General features: G+C 35.8%; 1 protein-coding gene across 4 annotated transcripts in view; it reads right to left on the bottom strand.

Annotated features, from left to right (window-relative positions):
• Nucleotides 1-1,167: 1,167 nt before the first annotated feature.
• LOC121418826 (twitchin-like) overlaps nt 1,168-18,347 on the bottom strand; it is a 130,214-nt gene continuing 113,034 nt past the window's right edge. The window contains exons 87-96 of one of the 4 annotated variants that reach the window (XM_041613001.1): nt 18,160-18,162; nt 16,904-16,909; nt 14,300-14,426; nt 13,445-13,628; nt 9,467-9,658; nt 8,444-8,605; nt 5,243-5,392; nt 4,504-4,656; nt 3,679-3,786; nt 1,168-2,852 (exon numbers count right to left, since the gene is read on the bottom strand). In XM_041613001.1, coding sequence (XP_041468935.1) covers nt 2,608-2,852; nt 3,679-3,786; nt 4,504-4,656; nt 5,243-5,392; nt 8,444-8,605; nt 9,467-9,658; nt 13,445-13,628; nt 14,300-14,426; nt 16,904-16,909; nt 18,160-18,162 — 1,330 coding nt within the window. In that variant the 3' untranslated portion in view covers nt 1,168-2,607. The remainder of the gene's footprint in view (nt 2,853-3,678; nt 3,787-4,503; nt 4,657-5,242; nt 5,393-8,443; nt 8,606-9,466; nt 9,659-13,444; nt 13,629-14,299; nt 14,427-16,903; nt 16,910-18,159; nt 18,163-18,347) is intronic. The other 3 variants (XM_041613016.1, XM_041613008.1, XM_041613025.1) reach the window with 3 other exon arrangements.

Raw genomic sequence — 18,347 nt, 5'->3', positions numbered from 1 at the left:
CTTTACCTTTATCAGTCATCACCACCCCTACAGCATATTTGCCACCATGATCTCCATGCCTAAGACACCTTTATTTATACCATCATCACTCCCAGATTACACGTACCTTTATCACCATCACCACCACCATTAGACCTACTTTACCTTCAACAAATCTTCACCTTCACCATAAGAAAAATTTAGATATCACAATTTTCACCCTGCGTACAACACCTTCATCATCCCCCTTCGATCACATCTTCACTATCACTACCATCACAACACCTAACAGACTGTCATCACAACACCTCACCACTCATCATCATCCTCATCAATGCCACCACCTAGTCTGCAGCTGTGCAAACCCTTCACTCGAATTAAGGGCCTGAATGTGCAGCCTACTCATTCCTTGTGTACTGAAGGCCTGAATTGAAACAGCAAGTTTTTAATGTGCAAGTCTTTCCGTTGAGACACACCTGTTGATCAAAGCATCAATCAGGGTCTGTGCCTGCAGACTAAACACCACCATACCTACGGGCTTTCAAACTTATCACCACACCACCATGTTAACCACTTTCATCTCTATCACCATTGCACCATCCCATATAACCACCATAACCACAACCAGAATTGTCAATCCTTCGTCATCATCAACACCATCATCATCACTCTCACCACAAATTTGATATACTGGTGCCCTTTGGTATGGCACTTACCCTGGTCATTAGGTTCTACAAAAGGGAACCTGAAGCTGTTGGTCCTCTGGTAGCATTTTAAGCGATCAGGTAAAAAATCACCCCATCACCATCACGGCAAATCAGTGTTAGGATTAAGATTGGTGGTGATTTTTTGCCTGACTGCTAAGAAAGCATGAATGCTTGTTAGCAAGCAACCAGAGGACTAACGGCTTAAGGTCCTCTCCGAAGGACCTGGTACTGAGGATTATTGCCTTACCAAAGGGCACTAGCGCACCAAGAGGGAATCGAACCCGGGTCACCGGAATACGAATCCCCCGCTCTACCGACTGAGCTATTACGCCTCCTCATGCTATCAGCATCTTCACGACCATTAGATCACCCCTCCATGACAACTACCACACAGACCACCATCCCAAAATGCATCAGCAATTTCTGGCAGACGGCTTCAAAACATGAAATGACCACAGAAAACAAGTAAAGATCAATTCTGTGTTGTATTCTGCGTACAGATTTATTTAGATGGCTGCCCCTCTAAGTTTAACATGGCACTGCAATTAGTATTTTTAATTGTTATTCTTTTTTTCTTTGAAATATCAGTGGGAACATGGCAAAGTTAAGGCAAGCAGGACGCACAAAATAAAGAGAGAAATGTTTAAATAACAAACAGAAAATGTATGAAAATTAATCATCATCATCATCACAATTGCACTCGTATTTTTTTTCATAGATCACAGTACTTTGTCGAGTTGCAAATTTTGCATACTCATAATAAATATAATATTCTATACATTATAAAAGGGCGTTACAGATTCTCCAAAGTGATGAAAAGTGGTGCTGAGGTTACTTACAAAAGTAAATTTCAAGGCATTTTTTTCCACTTTGTGAGAATGATAGGTGTAATTCCTAAAGGCAATATGCTATCATCTCACATACACTTGGCATCTGAGCAGTGATATCTTCAACATGAAAAACAATTTGCATCGTTTTCGTCACAAATTAAGGTGTGTCAAAAAAATGATAATTTGTGAATTTTAGGCACAATTTTGGATTCCATGTCGCACTGACAATCTTCACGCCACTATACTGTATAATCTATACAATCCACTTGTCCCTCCAACTTTTCAGTGGATTGACACTCAACCATCGTCTCAAAACGACGTATATATATAAAAATCAAGTTATTCTCCTTTTAAACTCACATTCCTCATAATGCATGCAATGATTTCTATTTACAGCTTGCCTCTTATAAATCTTTTAATACAAAAGAAATCACAGATATGAAAAGAAAAGACTGTGAGGAAGACTAGAGGACAGTTCAGCTAAACTAAATGACCTCTGACCTGTGTGAGTGTGAAGTACGTTTGCCATGTCCCAGGGGCAGTTTGTCTTCAAAATCGAGATGACCAGTTTTTCGAAATCATAGTTTGAATAAATACACAGTAATACCAAATATATTCCACACTTATAAAAGTCATCACATAATTAAGCTTTATATGCATAGATATAAATAATACTCTTTTATCAAAGACAAATAATTTGCTATAAGCTTCTAATGCTCTTTTGCAATATCTAGACAGAAAATATCTATAACATTATACAAGAATAAAGATTCAAGAACTGAATTAATCAATAAATCAATTCATTCAAGAGAAAAGGTAAACTAAAACACAAGACAGACAGAACACAGAACAAACTGGTCATCTCTGCCTATTCAGCTACACAGCTATACCTAAATTCTCGTGAAGTGCGCGGATTGCATGTCATGTTTTCTCTACGTTTTATCTTCATTTCTTCTCTGGAGTTGTCAAGGGTGTCCATCATATCTTCTTTTTTTTTTGCTTGTTTCCATTCCAAAAACATTCAAATTCTTGGTTCTTTAAGAGTTTTTCTAGGTTTTGTTTTCTTGATTTGTTTAACCTTTGTTCAAGATTTATTCCTGGACCGAGTCAATCAGGGCTTGGACGTCAATTTCTTCAACAGCGCCCTCTTCAGGTGTGGTGATGTTCAGGCTGAAGGTCGTGGAGCACTCGCCGCTGTCGTTGGCAGCGCGGACGGTGTAGTTTCCGGAGTCCGTGGAGAGAGCCAAGGGGATGCTTAGGAAGTAGCTTGCGTCTTCAGACCAGACCTTGAAGCGGCCGCCATCCTCGATCTCACTGCCATTGAAGATCCAAGAAACTGGGGGGGAGGATACAAGAGCAAGGGTTTAGTAAGTACCCATTACAAGCTAGAGAGAAATACACAGAATACACATTGATGGACAGATGTAAATCCAACATGAAAACGTTTGGGAACATGTATGAGGTTAACATTGAAGACAGCATAAATTGTGATGGAGGCATTCCAAAAAAATGTCACAACTCTCCTAATGCCCTCACATTAATAAGCAATGTAGGCAAAAAGACCTAATAGCTACAAATAAAAAAGGCTCTGCAAAATGCCAAGTTCTGGCCAGATATCTAACATTTGTTTCAGTAATTGTAGATGATGGACACCAAAGAAGAACTATCAATATAAATAACATAGTGGTGGTATTGCACATTTTTTTTCATAACCATGCTCTACTCGACTCCCATAAGCTTGAGTCAGACCATGATCACTAAGCTCCTGTACATGTATACAATATGTTACATGATAAAGGCTCTCTTAATGGAATTTATTCATTCATAATACCTGTTTGCTAGGCCTCATACACCTTGACAGCCAATCACAGTTCTTGATTAAGCATCGACTGTTTCATTCATTTCCATTATTCATTGTTACGTTGTAACATTCTGTTCATTCATCCGATTTTACTCCAATGATTGCATGTCAAAAAGCTTCAGTATGTCCGTGTTTGATGTTATTAACCGAATAATAGAATTTATAAATGTTCATACAGTCTTTAATAATTGGTCTTTATGAAATGACCATGTATGATAAATTTCCATCCTCCCGAAAACGGCCTCCAGTCAATCTAAATCATATTTGATGTCTCTACCACATCCCTGGGAACCCAACTTACCAACATCAGCAGGGCTTTCAAGCTGGAGGCAGAAGTTTGCAGCCTGACCTTCTTCAACGGTCTGAGATTCTGGTCTCTGGAGCACGACGGGACCTTGGTAGCCTGGGACTAAAAAGTTGAAAGACAAACAGATGATAAAATAAATAAACAACTAAAAACTACTTGTAAATAAAATACTAGTATAAGAAACAAGGTATCTAGTGTTGTACCATGTCTAGTCAAAGACATGATTGTGTTTTCAAGAAGATTTTATGACATTTGCTCCAGCGACAATTGCTCCAATAGAAAATCTGCACGTTAAGCCAAACGTAAAATCGAACCTCAAAAACTAAATAAACCCTGATCCTTAACTTTACATTATGCTGAACGCAAAACTCTAATACAATCCTAACTCTAACCTTACGCTCTATAAGATATTAGGATTGGAGCAAATGTTGCAGGAGCAAATGTTTTGTCACCTCCTAGAATGAGCATACAGGTAACTCCACCAGAATCAAATCTTTTGAGAGCACAGAAATCTGCTTGATTGAGGAGCAACTAGATTTAGAAGAGGTTAATATATGACACATCTGAATAATCTGGTCTAAAAAATAGCTCCGACTTAGGTGATTACTTGAATATGGAAGGTCGACTTGGGCAGAGTTACTATACCTGTATTCCTACAGTTCACTATTTACTGCAAATCTACTTTCCTAGATTATCTTTCTAAACTTATGCTTGATTCCTGAACCTCAAAGTATTAACTCCCAACTTCATGAAATGTGATTATTTCTCCTGCTGACGTTTATTATTGATATAATTATTAAACTGAGCAGCATAACCCACCTGATGAGCCATCAGCAGCGTCCGCAGTGGCCGAATACTCTGCAGCGTCGCCGGTCACCCTAACCTGGGCATCAGGGTCAGTCATGTCAAGCTCCATCTCGGCTTGCATCTCACCCTGGGCTACAGAGATCTCTCCTGTCGTCTGGGCAGGTTCTGTATAACAACGGAGGACAAATACTGATGTTACGCTTCAGCACTGGCACGGGGGATCTCTGGTAGCTAACAATTAACTTTCGACTTTTCTGAAGCTAATTCTGGCATCACATAGATTAAAAATATGACACTCCCCCCTTCCACGGTAACTCAAGGAAGATGTATTTCATTGTTGGGTGATTCCAAAATCACAATACAGTGCTTACTAATTCACCACACTTAAACACTTCCTGATCACTTGGTGATAGTGTCCTGACTTTCCTCCATATTACCTCTCATGAACAGCCGCACTGTTCATGAAGACTAACAACTATTGGAACTTCGTCATTATAGTACCAACCATGGAGATCTAGATCGTGATTTGCTTCAGATCCCTGTCCCCCCTGTTGGGTATTTTATAAAGCTGTTCGTGAATTAAGTACAACTTTACAAAAGGCTGGTGAACTAATTCAACGCCAATGGAAATCTAGTGTGTATTACTTACAACGAGAAAGGATACCAGTCATTCATAAAGTCGCTCGTAACTTACATGTACTAACAGCTTTTCAACTTGAATTTGAAGAGAGATATTCTGCTTAAAACCTACCGTCTCCTTCTTGTACTGTTTCTCTGTGTGCTGACATGCTGCTGTAGCCTGCCTCTACCTCTCCCGATGCTTGGCCATCGACGACATCTGACCTCTCTGTCCTGCGAGACTCTGACCTCTGCTCTGAGACCTCCTCTCTTGATTCACCTCCTGCCAAGACAAGGTCAAAGGTCAATCAATAAGGGGATTTCCCCAACCTGTCATTCAGCTTTATCCCATTACAACATTGCCCGGGATAAAAGCAATGCAATTTAAACCAGATCAGAACAGTCATTGCTAAGTCCGTATCAGGACGGATTAATTTCTGTATTATCAACTGAATTAAAACATTGCTTGAGAAGTCAACAGCAGAAGGCAATCTAAGTTGGCCAATGTTTTCAGTGGGACATGCGTATGCATAGAAGCAAAGTTATACCAAAGATATTTTAGATTTTTCCTTTCTAGATTTGGTGATATTGTATGGGTAAAATTTCAGTGTGTCCTGGGGTGTTTCACTGACTGGTCTTTTAACTGAAATAGTCAGCATTGACAATTTCAATGAAACCCTTGGTTTTGATTGGCAGAGAAGCTCTGATCACTGACTGTTACTATGGAAACTGTCAGGGAATGATGACTTGTTAGTGCTGACAACTGTCATGAAACAATAACCTGAACGGTTGACTCATATGTCTGTGCATTCTGAAGTTTGACCAACTGCTCCAGAGTTCAGATAACAACTAGCTGACAATCGTATTGAGCCATAGTTGTTCATAATAAATTAATCTCTTTGTCGTTTTTTAACAAATCACTAAATATTCAGGAAAATCAAACTATTTGTGAAAAATGCATTCATATCTAATGCTGATAGCATATTTGGCAATTTTATTTTTAAGGTTCAGGGGTTACTTATGATAACCTACTGCCTGAATCTGCATCATTTGATACGCTTTAACATTGTAGTGAATGTGGAATATCCAGGGCTCTATTCTTATTTTTCCGGGCTCTTTTGAATGCTGTGTGGTTAGTCATCATTAGGAGTGTACATATTCAGGCATCATGGGAAGAGTGCAGGCTTGGGAACAAATGAACAACACTTAACATGGGTTTAAATACAGAGAGAAGGGTAATACAAAGATTGAAACAAAATGTACATCTGTGAAGAAATTGGAAAGAGTTAAACTCTAGATACAGACATAATATGCTACCTAGACAATAAAAAGATAGTGAATATTCAGAAAAGAACACTTATAATCAGTCTTAACTTACTCTCACACAATAAATAATACACATGGTAAAGATAAGTCAAGTTTCACAATCAAAAATCAAAATAGCAGGGTCCGCTGGGAGAACAGTTTTGAGAACTGAAGTGGCTTCCCTGGGTAAATATACCTATATTATTTTTATAATATAATCTTTTTTATCACGATCACAATATTTTCAAAATCTCAGATAGAAGTCTAATCAGCCTAAGAGATTTGAAATAAATATTCGATAGGTGGGTCTATATGATACCACTTTGGTCCGATAATCAGATACATGCATCATGCAAGTTCCGGAGTTTTCATTTATAGACAACAGGCTACAGTCAGTAAATGGACGAGAAATCTTACATTCTGAATACAGCAAAACCTGGTTATAAAGACTACCCAAAAGAGACAAGAAAAGTGGTCTTTATGAGCAGGTGGTCTTCTTGGATAGACATGTTCCTTTAATGTATGTTTCAATAGGGAATTCTGATTAAAGGAAACTATATTTGTAGTCCTTTTAAACAGGTGACCCTTCTACACAGGTGGTAATCCAATCAGGTTTGACTGTGTCTTCATTCTCTATCCATCAAAATACAAAAATACAAATTTAATATTTCCCTTAAAAACACCCTCAGTTTTCAGGAGGCCCCTGCAGCTCAATTTTCAAATATTACAGAACCTGATAGCGTTGGAAACGCCCTTTTCTGGCTGACACGAAGGAATTTTATGTTAAAACTAGAGCACTGTCATATTCAGAAATTTAATTCTTTCCCTCATTTTGAGAGTCCATTCAACTCTGCTGAAATATCTACTTTTCCATGTTTCCAAGGCTGCATACGTAAATGTATGTAAGTAATTCCAAAAGTTTGCAAAAAGCAACATTTTATATATATGAAATATATATTTTTTTAAATATGTGAATAAATCTGTACACCAAGATATTGGGTGATTCACTATATCAAATAGTACACCATTAAACCCCTGGTATAAGTAAACTCCAATCAAATGCAATACATAAGTTCACTTGCATACATCGCACACACATTATCACTTCAGAAAAACAATCACAAGTGCTATACATGGGAAACCAGTCAGAAAACACACGGATACTTAGGCGCAAGTGCAATAACAACAATTCAAATCAATTATTCATATTAAATACAAGTGGACAGTACGTAAAGAAAACTATATCACAGGTAAAGATGGTTCCACAACCCTCAGTCTCCCCTTCATAGATTTAGTTTTCAAAAAGAAAACAGACACGATTTTATAAAAAATCTCCCCCCCCCCCTCCCCTTCATTTCCAAGAAAGCCAGACTTGGACATAAAAAGCTTGGAAATTGAATTGATTGTATTATTGATTTAAAAAACATGTGATCATTTTGTTCAGTAAAACTTTTGACTATAATTTACACAAGTGACCCAATGAAACTAGAAATTTAGCTGACAAATTAAGCTGACAGTTTAGTCAACTCGCCCAAACATATACTTGGCACACTCTCAATCAATTCAATCACTCAATATATAAGAGGGAATTAACAATCTTTCCATGTCAAAAGCAATATAACCCAAATTATAATCTTGCTAGCTATCCCAATGATTTTAAAGTCAAAAGTGCTAGACAATCTTGCATTTAATCACTTAACAACTATCATTAATTTGATCAAGTTTGAAAATAGTTTTGCTCTTTTCTTACACCTGATGTTTCATTATTTTTAATCAATTAGAAATTGAATCAGAATTCAGTATAAGTTTATTGCATCATCATGGAAAAATGTTTAAACACAAGGTCTTGAAACCTGAACTAGTCTACACAAAGGTCTAGGCTCTAATACACTTCAGAGCATAATAGAACCCAGCCTTTCTACGTCTACATCTACATTCAAACATCACACGATATAGAGTGAATGGTGCTACACGCAGAGATAGAAGAACCCTTTGTAAAAAGGAACTCCATCGTGGTTTGGTTCCCAACCTGTCTTCTTGCCCTTCCTCGACTGGAGTCCACGGAACCCCTTCTGGATCATGAGGGCAGCCTTCTCCGTCTCCGGGGCGTCGAGGTCGATGTCAATCTCCTCCTCCTCTTCTTGCTTCTGCTGCTGCTGCTTCCGCGATGACGACGAGCTACTGACCGTTTCTGTTTTGTTTTCATTTGCAACATGTTTTTTAATTTCAGATATCACTAACATGCACATGTTATGGTGGATAAGTTCAGCAAACAGTTAAAAAAAAGAACTATGCAAGATCATGTGGTACGATGCTCATGATTTAGATGAAAACCTTTATACTCCACTGTTATGATAAGAGATGCAATCATTCTCACGGTCGGTTTTAGTTTTTTTGGTACATAGTTTCATTGAAACCTACAATTAACAATGGTCATAAGATTGATTGTATCTTTCTGGTAACAGGGTCAGGAGCCCTTTGCAGAAAGAATTGCATTTAAACGCAAGTTTTTAAAAAATCAAGCGCAAGTCCCAAAAGACCACTGATAAATCAAGTTGTATTTGGTGTTTAGAGTCCTGTTTGATTGCAACTCTTTCTGCAAAGGGTCTGGCTCTTATAATTAAGAGGCATAACGCTTAAGAAAAATAAATAAAAAATGCTTTCCAAAAATAGAATTTAAAAAAATGGACATGGTAGTTCTGAAGGAGAATGACAGTACATTTCCAAAAAAATTAATGTCCAAGAATATTTGATGGGACATGCTTTATTATCAACCATCTCAATTCAATTGTAAATGCTGGGTGTGGGTGTAAAATAATGCTGTTCGTAAGCTAAGAATGACTTCACGCACGGCTGGTAACCCTTTCTTTGCTAAATGAAATATCCTTAAGGAGCTGACTTAGCACTAAAGTGCCTGTCCCAGTTGTGCGTAAAGTCATCCGTAAGTTTAGGAACAGCTTTATGAAACATCTGCCGGAAGAGTTCCATTAATTATACGAACAGATCGCCAGAGAGAACTGATTGATGATAAATTACAGAGTCTTAATCTCACCTTCATCGTATGACGAAGCCTCTCTCCTGGACCTCCTGGTCGACGATGACGAAGACTCCTCATAAGACTCCTCCGTCGTTCTGCTGCTCTTGTACTCCCTGTAGCTGGATTCCTCGGTGTCGTCGGATACCTCCTTCCTTCTCCTCATGGACCGCGTCTCCTGGTGCTCCTGCTTCCTGTTGGGGTCACGGACTGCGGGTCAACGACACAGGAGATTGAAGTTATACATCGTAATGAGGAGGAGGGGGATGAGGATGGTGATTAGAAAAGAAGGATGGCAAATACAGTAAAAGAAGGAAACAAGGCATTAAGATATTACATGTAATAAGCCAGACATATGAATATTACATGAATAAATGATTAAATATATAACATTACTTATTCAGAAATATATATCAATATTACATTATGCATTAAAAACAGGGAAGCTCTAGGTTAGGATTTACATGTAAATATAATAAAGACTAGATCTACTCTTTTTAAATCCAACTTTTTAATCCAACAAACATTAAATAAAAAGGGCATGACAAAAAGAGTATCCAATCTAACAATATTAACGTTTTACTATAAAGGTGGGCTCATGCTAATTATATGTAAACAAGAGGGCCGAATCAAATTAAATAGAAAATTGATAAAAATTAATGAAAATATGTAAGGATTAGTTTTCTCACCTGAAAAGCAGAAAGCAAGCTAAGTGCTGGGTGGTAATGTGTATGAATACATAGCATGAATGAACTATGCAGCAGGCTCTATGTAAAGGCGTGTATAAAAATGCAATAAGGTTGTGGACGAAAATGCACTATTTCTCCTCCCATGCAGACAAGAGGGGGGGGAAGCGATTATCCAGATTAAAATGTGAATGATTCAAATAACTTGGTATATCTGAATACAAAATGAAGATACGTTTAACAGAACAAGATTACTGAGAAATTTGTGATTTTGAACAGAAAATGGAATAGAATTTTGATTGAAAAAGGAAGGAAAAGGAAAGAAAAATACATTTGTATAAAGGTTGATACAGACAAGAAAAAAAATAAAAATTGGTTGAATGTTAGGTAGTGTGAAAGATGCCAAATGGAAAGAAAAATAAGCAATTCATAGAAAGTGTCATTTTGAAAAAGAGAATAGATAATGCAAAAGTGGGGAAATTATTTTTTTTATAAAAAATTGACAATGTAGTGAGATAGAAATGGGTGAAGAGAAAGGGGAGAGGGAAGGGAGAATGAGAGAGAATATTAATGAAGAATAAGAAAATGAGAGAGCATTTAAAGAGAAGTGGAGCTTTGGGCTAAAAAATGCAGTAAAAGTGCAAAAAGTCTAAATAACGTGGAAAGTGCAGTCAGCTATAAATAAACATCAACAAACTGACATGCTATATACATATCATGAAAAGTAGAAATATTTGAATATTGGGACAGTAAAAATTCAAGGCAATCAATAAAACACAATGGAAGAGACAAAAATATATGATTCATGCACTCTCTATGCATATATTATATGAATTTATTGCAATTTCATCAAGCTTTAAAAAGGTTTTATCTCACTTAGTGATATTATCAGAAAAACATACTAGCTGAAAGGAGTATTGCTTTTCTTTCATCAAAACATATAAAGCAGAAACATTTTGACAATATGTAAATTTCTAGCACCAAATCTACATAGAAATGTAGAAATAAATAGATACGACTTTAATATGAACCAAGATTTCATAAGTCATTCAATATTCATTAAAGAAAATCCATAAATTATTGAGCTTAGAAAATTTTTGAAATTGGTTAAACTCTATTTCCCTTCAAGAAAACGATTCTTGTCATCATGACAAGAATTGTAAAGAAAATAACTGGACAGGAAATGAGTTGTCTTATGGGTTTCAGACAAATCAAAGACAAGTCTTATTCACATCAAATTATAAAAAGCCATTAAATGATTTTATGTACATGTATACATATCTGAAACATCCTAGAAAATACATATGATTGTACATGGTTTAAATAAACAAATGCTTAGATGATATTGACAGAGTAAACAAAAAATGACTCTAAAATGCAACATCAATGATTCAGATGATTAAAAAAATTGAATTTGAAGCAAAATGATATCTAGTCCATATTGGGGAATATTCACAATTGAGTCCCTAGCAAAGCTTACTCTTAAAGGTTAATTCTTGAAATTTCATATAGGAAGACTTGACTTGCAGCATATGAACATAAATGTACATGTTTCAGGTCTGTGCCAGTGTTAATGCAGACTTATATCTCAAGCGATACTTGATTTATTAATACATGGAGTTTCTCATTAAAGTCGAGTTTAATAGGTTTGTCTAATATTCTGAGACATTTCAATAACTTCAAAGCATTTGATCTCTGCATTATATTTTAAATAGCGGATCCATCTAAAGTAACTTCAATGGCTAAGGATAGCAGACAATAAATTTTCTAAACAAATTCAGGGTTGTGTTTCACAAAAAAAAACTCTTTGTGAAACACCCCCCAGGCCAAGTTGACTTCCAATAGATCCAATCATGACATTCAATCTGAACAATCACTATGAAATAGTACTCTTTTGCACTAACAATACTCCCTGTGCTATCAATAGGACACCCATTCTTCAGAAAGGACAAAATTCATGGTACTTTGCTACTTCAAATTTCTAAGTCGTGTGATTTGTAATTATAAAATTATACAAATTGAGTGAACATGACTTATAAATTTCGATAGTAAAGGAAAATTGCACACTTAAAAAAAATCTCAGTGTTCCAATAAATTTTCACAAGATTTGCAAAAGATAAGAGCTACATGTATGCTCTGATACCTGACAAGATTTATTCAACAAGTTATTCTCTTAGAAATTGTCCCTCTAAAATGATTCCACGATCATGTTGGACAAGATTTTGAAGAATAAAATTGGCTGAAATTGAGTAGCTTTTACAAGGGGGCCGGTAACATAAGCCTTAAAAGATTGATCACTAGGTTGATTTCTGACTGATTGTATTGAGTTTTATGTATGATCAATCACAGAAATTAGCCCTGCAATCAATTGCTAAGCTTTATGTAACATGATCCAGCTTGATACAACTACCATAAGCCCTACATGTTTTGTAAAGATGCATAAAAAAATTATTGTAGAAGAAAATTCATATAGAAATAATGCACATAAGCACATGCATGCAGGGCCAAATAATGAACGATGTAATAGAAGAGCCAATGGATATACCGCACCGAAGTCCGCAGGACCGGGTATATCCATTAGGCGAGTCGAGCACAGAGTTCATTATTTAGGTCCTCTATGCACAAGAATGCATGCATTATTTGTTTTATACAACCCTCCCCCATGTTACTGAGTTGCCGCGAATGCTATATTTGATCTAAATTCTAGATAATTCCACACCTCGCACTATCCTGCACTCGGTATGACGTCAGAGTGCAGGATAGTGCATTTGGTATGACGTCAGAGTGCAGGATAGTGCATTTTGGATGCAATAGTACAGAACATTCTTGGAAGTTGTATAATAAAGGCTTTTTCACTCGTAAACCTGAAAAAAAACACTCTGTAACATATAGTCAACGAAAAATAATTGTACATTGTGTATATATTTTTTACAATATGATGTCATGTGAGTTTTTTAATAGAAATTTTGAAAAAAATCCTTTAACGTTACCACCCTGTGTATGATGATTACCATTCCAATTATGTTAATCAGCACATTATGGGATGGTTTCTTGACTATTTCTGAACAATGAAAATGTTACATAGGTTTGCAGTAGAGGTTTATTGCAGTGTTTGAGCAAGCCATTATACTACAGATCTCCCGAAAGTGAAAGCAAACTAGAATGACATGCTATGCAATGGCGTGCATCGGAGTCTACATGCGAGGGCTGAGGCGGAGCTGCTGCTTCCAGCGATCATCTACGTAGTGCCGAACCTGCAACACCTCATGGTCTAGCTCGTGATACTGAGAAACAAGAGGGGTTTTTTTACCTTGGACCTTGACGATGCACTCCGTCTCGCCGGTACCGTGCGAGTTCTCGCAGACGGCCGAGTAGCGACCGGAGTGGGAAAGGAGGGCGCGGTCGCAGTCGAGGGACCAGAGACGGTAGCCGTATTCTTGCTTGAAGTCACCGCTTCCCTTGACAATGAGTTCGCCATTGAAGTACCATGTGACCTAGGTAAGGGGGAGATAAATAAAGTAGAGTTTATACACAAGCGAGAAATGGCACATGGGGCTGGGGGCAAGTTAAGCCCCCAGGAGGTTTTAAAACTAGTCATAGTTAAAGAACGGTGCCCATAAGTTACTGTACATAATGGAAATACCTTGAAGTAGGTACACATATATAATCCAACCCTCGCCTGCAGGCACAAACTCTGAAACTTTGATGAAAATAAGGGTCTTCGCACAAGACTAGCACATATAAAACTTGCTGTTTCAAACAAGAGGGCCTTCAGTACGCAAGTCATTATAGTTTGTGCAATCAGACCTCTTAACATGAGTGAAGGGTTTGCACAGGAGACTTATCCGACCCCATATACGTATGACCTTCCTGACATGAATTGTCTCTGTTGTCTAGTTCTATTGAAAATTTGCAAATATCTCAAAGATTATCATGACTTTACTAATTCACAAAGACATTTAAGAATAGAGAAAGTTGTGTTGGACATATAAAATTCAAGATTTCATTGAAATGCTTTTAACACAAAACCAAATTTAGAAGGAATAGATGCAAAGCAATAGCCCCTGAAAATAACATGTTTTTTAAGATAATGATGAAGTTAGCTAAGTGAATAAGATATACAAAGAAAATAATAGGAAAAAGAGGAATAATGTAAAACGATTACCTTTGGTTCGGGATATCCAGCGGTGATACAGCTAAGCTTGAAGCCAGAGTTCTCCTGGATGATACGTGACCTTAGCTTGAACTCAAACCAAGGACTGCAGTCAGGTTTGATGTCATCCAACTTGAATCTGAAATAATTGAAAATAATTAATTGTCAGTGTGTACGGACTCTGCATTTAAGTTTTGACCTTCCATAAGCTGAATATTCGGTTAACTTGAAGCATTATTACAGACGAGCAAGAAAAGGCAATTACTGTACTAATAATCTAGTCTCGGACGTATTTCACCTAAATCTAACAGACTATAGTTGTCCAAAGAGATTTAACTAAAACAGAGTGAGATTCTCCTATACTTCGTTCTAAAAATAAAATCTTCAATGAAATTATGGGAATCCTGCTCAATCATGGCAAAATTCTTGCTACATATTTCATAGTCATCCAAACTTAAATCTGAAAATATTTGTGTAAATTCAATTCAGAGTCTTGAAATTTGTAATGAAATCAGGGCTTGTCAAAAGGGTTTGTCGACTCAAATCAGACATAATTTTGAAATAAATTACAACTGCCAAGATTGACCAAGGTTGACCTTAATTCAAATCAATTGTATCTCTTTAGGGAACCCACACTGTGAATGATGTGGGAGTCTTGGAGAAATATGGGATTAAAGTCAATAATATCAAACAGAAGATAATATAAGCAGCAAATGCGTACCCCTATCATAATTCCATTGAAGACATGATATGAGTTCAGAGCAGCAAGGGAAGTGATAAATTCTTGGATTCTAAATCATGTTCTTGTTGAGTATATTTAAAGACTAATTGGGTGTTTCCAAAACTTGCGATCAATCGTAAGTCTCCATTGGGTCAAAGAATCAATCACATGTCTTGCAATGTATTGCAAATTGGTACTGATTGCTGCCCTGCTTCTTGCATCAAGGAGCATAAATTATGAATATGCTTTCATGAAAAGTGATATATCGTTTGTAAATTGCCATAGAAAATTGCAATTGATTGCAAATATATTCTTGCAACATCCCCCTAGGGTTAATATTGGGTGTCAGGAGAGCTTTTGTGCTTTCTTTCACGTGCAGATTTTCAATACTGTTGTAAAAAAAAAGTACCTTAGTTACCATAGGAAGGTACTTTGACGGTACCTATGGTTCTACGTACCTGGTACTTAGATGGTACTTTTTTTGTAAGGGTAGGAATAATAATCATCGGAGTGGACTGGAAGGTATGAGGACCATTTGAATGCTTTTAAATACAAGCAATTCATTCCAATGAAAATATTCAACATAAATAAAAAGACATTTAAGAAGAGATGGTGTAGGCTTAAAAGAAAAGATGATGATGATGTGAGTAAAAAAGATACTTGGTCATAGGCAAGGGAAAGTGCTGAACCAGGCATAGTGTGATTCTGGGATCCAGTGAATTGGAATATGAGGTGTATATGGAGCAGGAAATCTTTTTAAAAACGTGAAAAGATTTCAGGCAGTAAAAAAAATCAGATTTTCAGCTTGCCCAAAGGAAAACCAGGAATGGATGATTTTTCTTTCATGCAAACCCTGTTTAACCATTCCAGATGAAATAAAGGAATGTGATACAAGTGTTACAAGCTATATAAACATCCTTTAAAATAAAAGGAAAAAGAAAACCCATCATCGCATGGTGCAAAATGTAGTAGAGTATATAAGAAGAGGAAGGTTTTGACTCATCAAAAAATGGGTGCTGCCATGCCTTCTTTAAAGGGAAGTTCACCCTGACAATAAGTTGGCTTTCATAACAAGCAGAACAAAAAATCACAAAAATATTGTTGAAGGTTTGATGAAAATCTGTCAAACAATTACAGAGTTACAAGTTTTCAAAGTGTTGTTACTTCGCAAACGAGCAGGTACTCCATATGTTGTGTGATATACATTTGTAAATTCCACAAAATGCAATTAAGAAAAAAATATTGGTGGGGGAATGAATCATCAACATATCGTTCCATACTCTCTGTAAAAATTACATTATTCATCTTCATATTGTACCATTAAAAGAAGTTGAAGTTATGGAATTTGGATGTCATGATATATTGGGAGCTGCTCTCATACACGTATGACATTATGAATTAACAATTTCAAAAATGCATTACTATCTTATTCTTTGATGGATTTTCATCAAACTTCACCAATATTTTTCTCTGATATTCTTTGTTTTCAGCCATCTAATCATCAGGGCCAATTTCCACTTCAACACTTTCTTCAAGAAGAAGAAAAAAGTATGGAAAATACATTGTATATAAAAACAGGTAGTATATCAGGGGGAAATAGAAAACATACATTCTGTGTAATGGAATGTGGTATAAAATGCTTGATACTGATACCCAAATCCAAATAAAATGTGAGCAAAATATATAAACAATTTTCCAATCTCATATAAAACAGAGTGGCAAAATATGTACAGCAATAGCATGAAATGTTGCAATGTGTAACACAGGAGCATTGGTGTATAATTGATCAAAAAATAGGGGACATTTTTTCAAAGATGAAGTGATGAATGCTCTTTTTCACAAAAGAGAGAGCCAGTGCATGATTGAATCAAACAGAGGAAACATAGGAGGCTTACCCTTTCCTAATTATAAAACAGAGACAAAGAAACAAACAGAAAAACAACAGTTGAATTAGGAATTGAAAACAGATTTCAAATTGAAAACAATACAACACAGAACAAATCCAACACAAAGAAATTACAAATGACTACCATTTGTGAAAATTGTCATCGCCTGGCTTAATTCAATTTTGAAATTAAGTTTTGAAATCAATATGTTATCATTCAAACATAAATGTATGTTATTTGTGATTTGTGTTTTCTTACAATAATATTTTTTTCTTTTTCATAAATCCTGTCAGCATCATGTCATATGATAAATTTCAATAATATGTCAGCATATCTACCAGAAAGTACTCAACCTGGTGTACTGATATCACTACACAGTTTATTATTAGAAGAGCTAAACAAACAAATTTTACAAAATATTGACTATAAAGATGATCACAATCTTCCTATAAAAAGAGGCTGGAAAAGTTTGAAATGAGAAATTTCTACTATTCTATAAGTAAAAGGGAAAAAAGAGAAACCATGACCAAAAGATACGATTATCTTATAAAGATAAAGATCAAAATTGAAATGCAGCAGAAAAGAAAATTTAAAACCAAATAATAAATAAAAACAAACAAAACATACAGAATTTCAAGAAGAAGTAAGTAAAATATGCATACAGGAGTTCCTGTGTAACATTTTATTCCATAAAAAGAAAGTTCAACATAAATCTATTTTCCATTAAAAAATGTATTAAACAGAAACAGGAAAGAAAATAAAGCAATATAGAAGGATAAAAAGTGAGAAAGACAAGAAAAAGAAATGGGGAGATAGATGATGAAAAACCAAGAACAAATCTAAGTCACCCAACCCAAATAAAAAAAAAATTACTACACTCTCAAAGTAAACAAAACAATAAACAAAATAATTGTAAAAATAAAAGAAAAGTGACAAAAACAGAAAGAAAATTTTCAATTACAAAAAAAAATGAAGTTATGAGGTGCTAAAAAATTAATAAAACGATGTTGTGTACAAAAACAAGACAAACAAGTGACATGTAACTGAAAGGAAATTCTTTTGAAAACTTTTGAATTACAAAAAAATAAAGTTAAGAAGTGCTAAAAAATGAATAAAATGATGTTGTGTACAAAAAAGAAGACAAACAAGAGACATGTAACTGAAAGGAAAATTTGAACATGACAAAATTATATAAAATAAACAGAAAATGAGATGAAGTGCTTAAAACAATCAAATGGAAAGATCTCATTGACTGAATAGCTTACTCTCTGGTAATGATGAAACGAAGGGGAGGAGAGAATGGAACATAAAATGCAATGAATATAGACAATCCCTCATCCACGAAACATTAAGTGGTACACACAATAGATAACAGTACATAACAATGAGACTGTCAAATTATCAAAAGGACCTTGTTTACACCAATGAATCAATAGCAAGGCTGATTCTTTTT

The sequence above is a fragment of the Lytechinus variegatus genome, chromosome 1, assembly GCF_018143015.1.
Source record: "Lytechinus variegatus isolate NC3 chromosome 1, Lvar_3.0, whole genome shotgun sequence".
NCBI classification, from domain to species: Eukaryota; Metazoa; Echinodermata; class Echinoidea; order Temnopleuroida; family Toxopneustidae; genus Lytechinus; species Lytechinus variegatus.
Note: the sequence above shows the minus strand (reverse complement) of the source record. Positions and strands in the feature narration are given on the sequence as shown.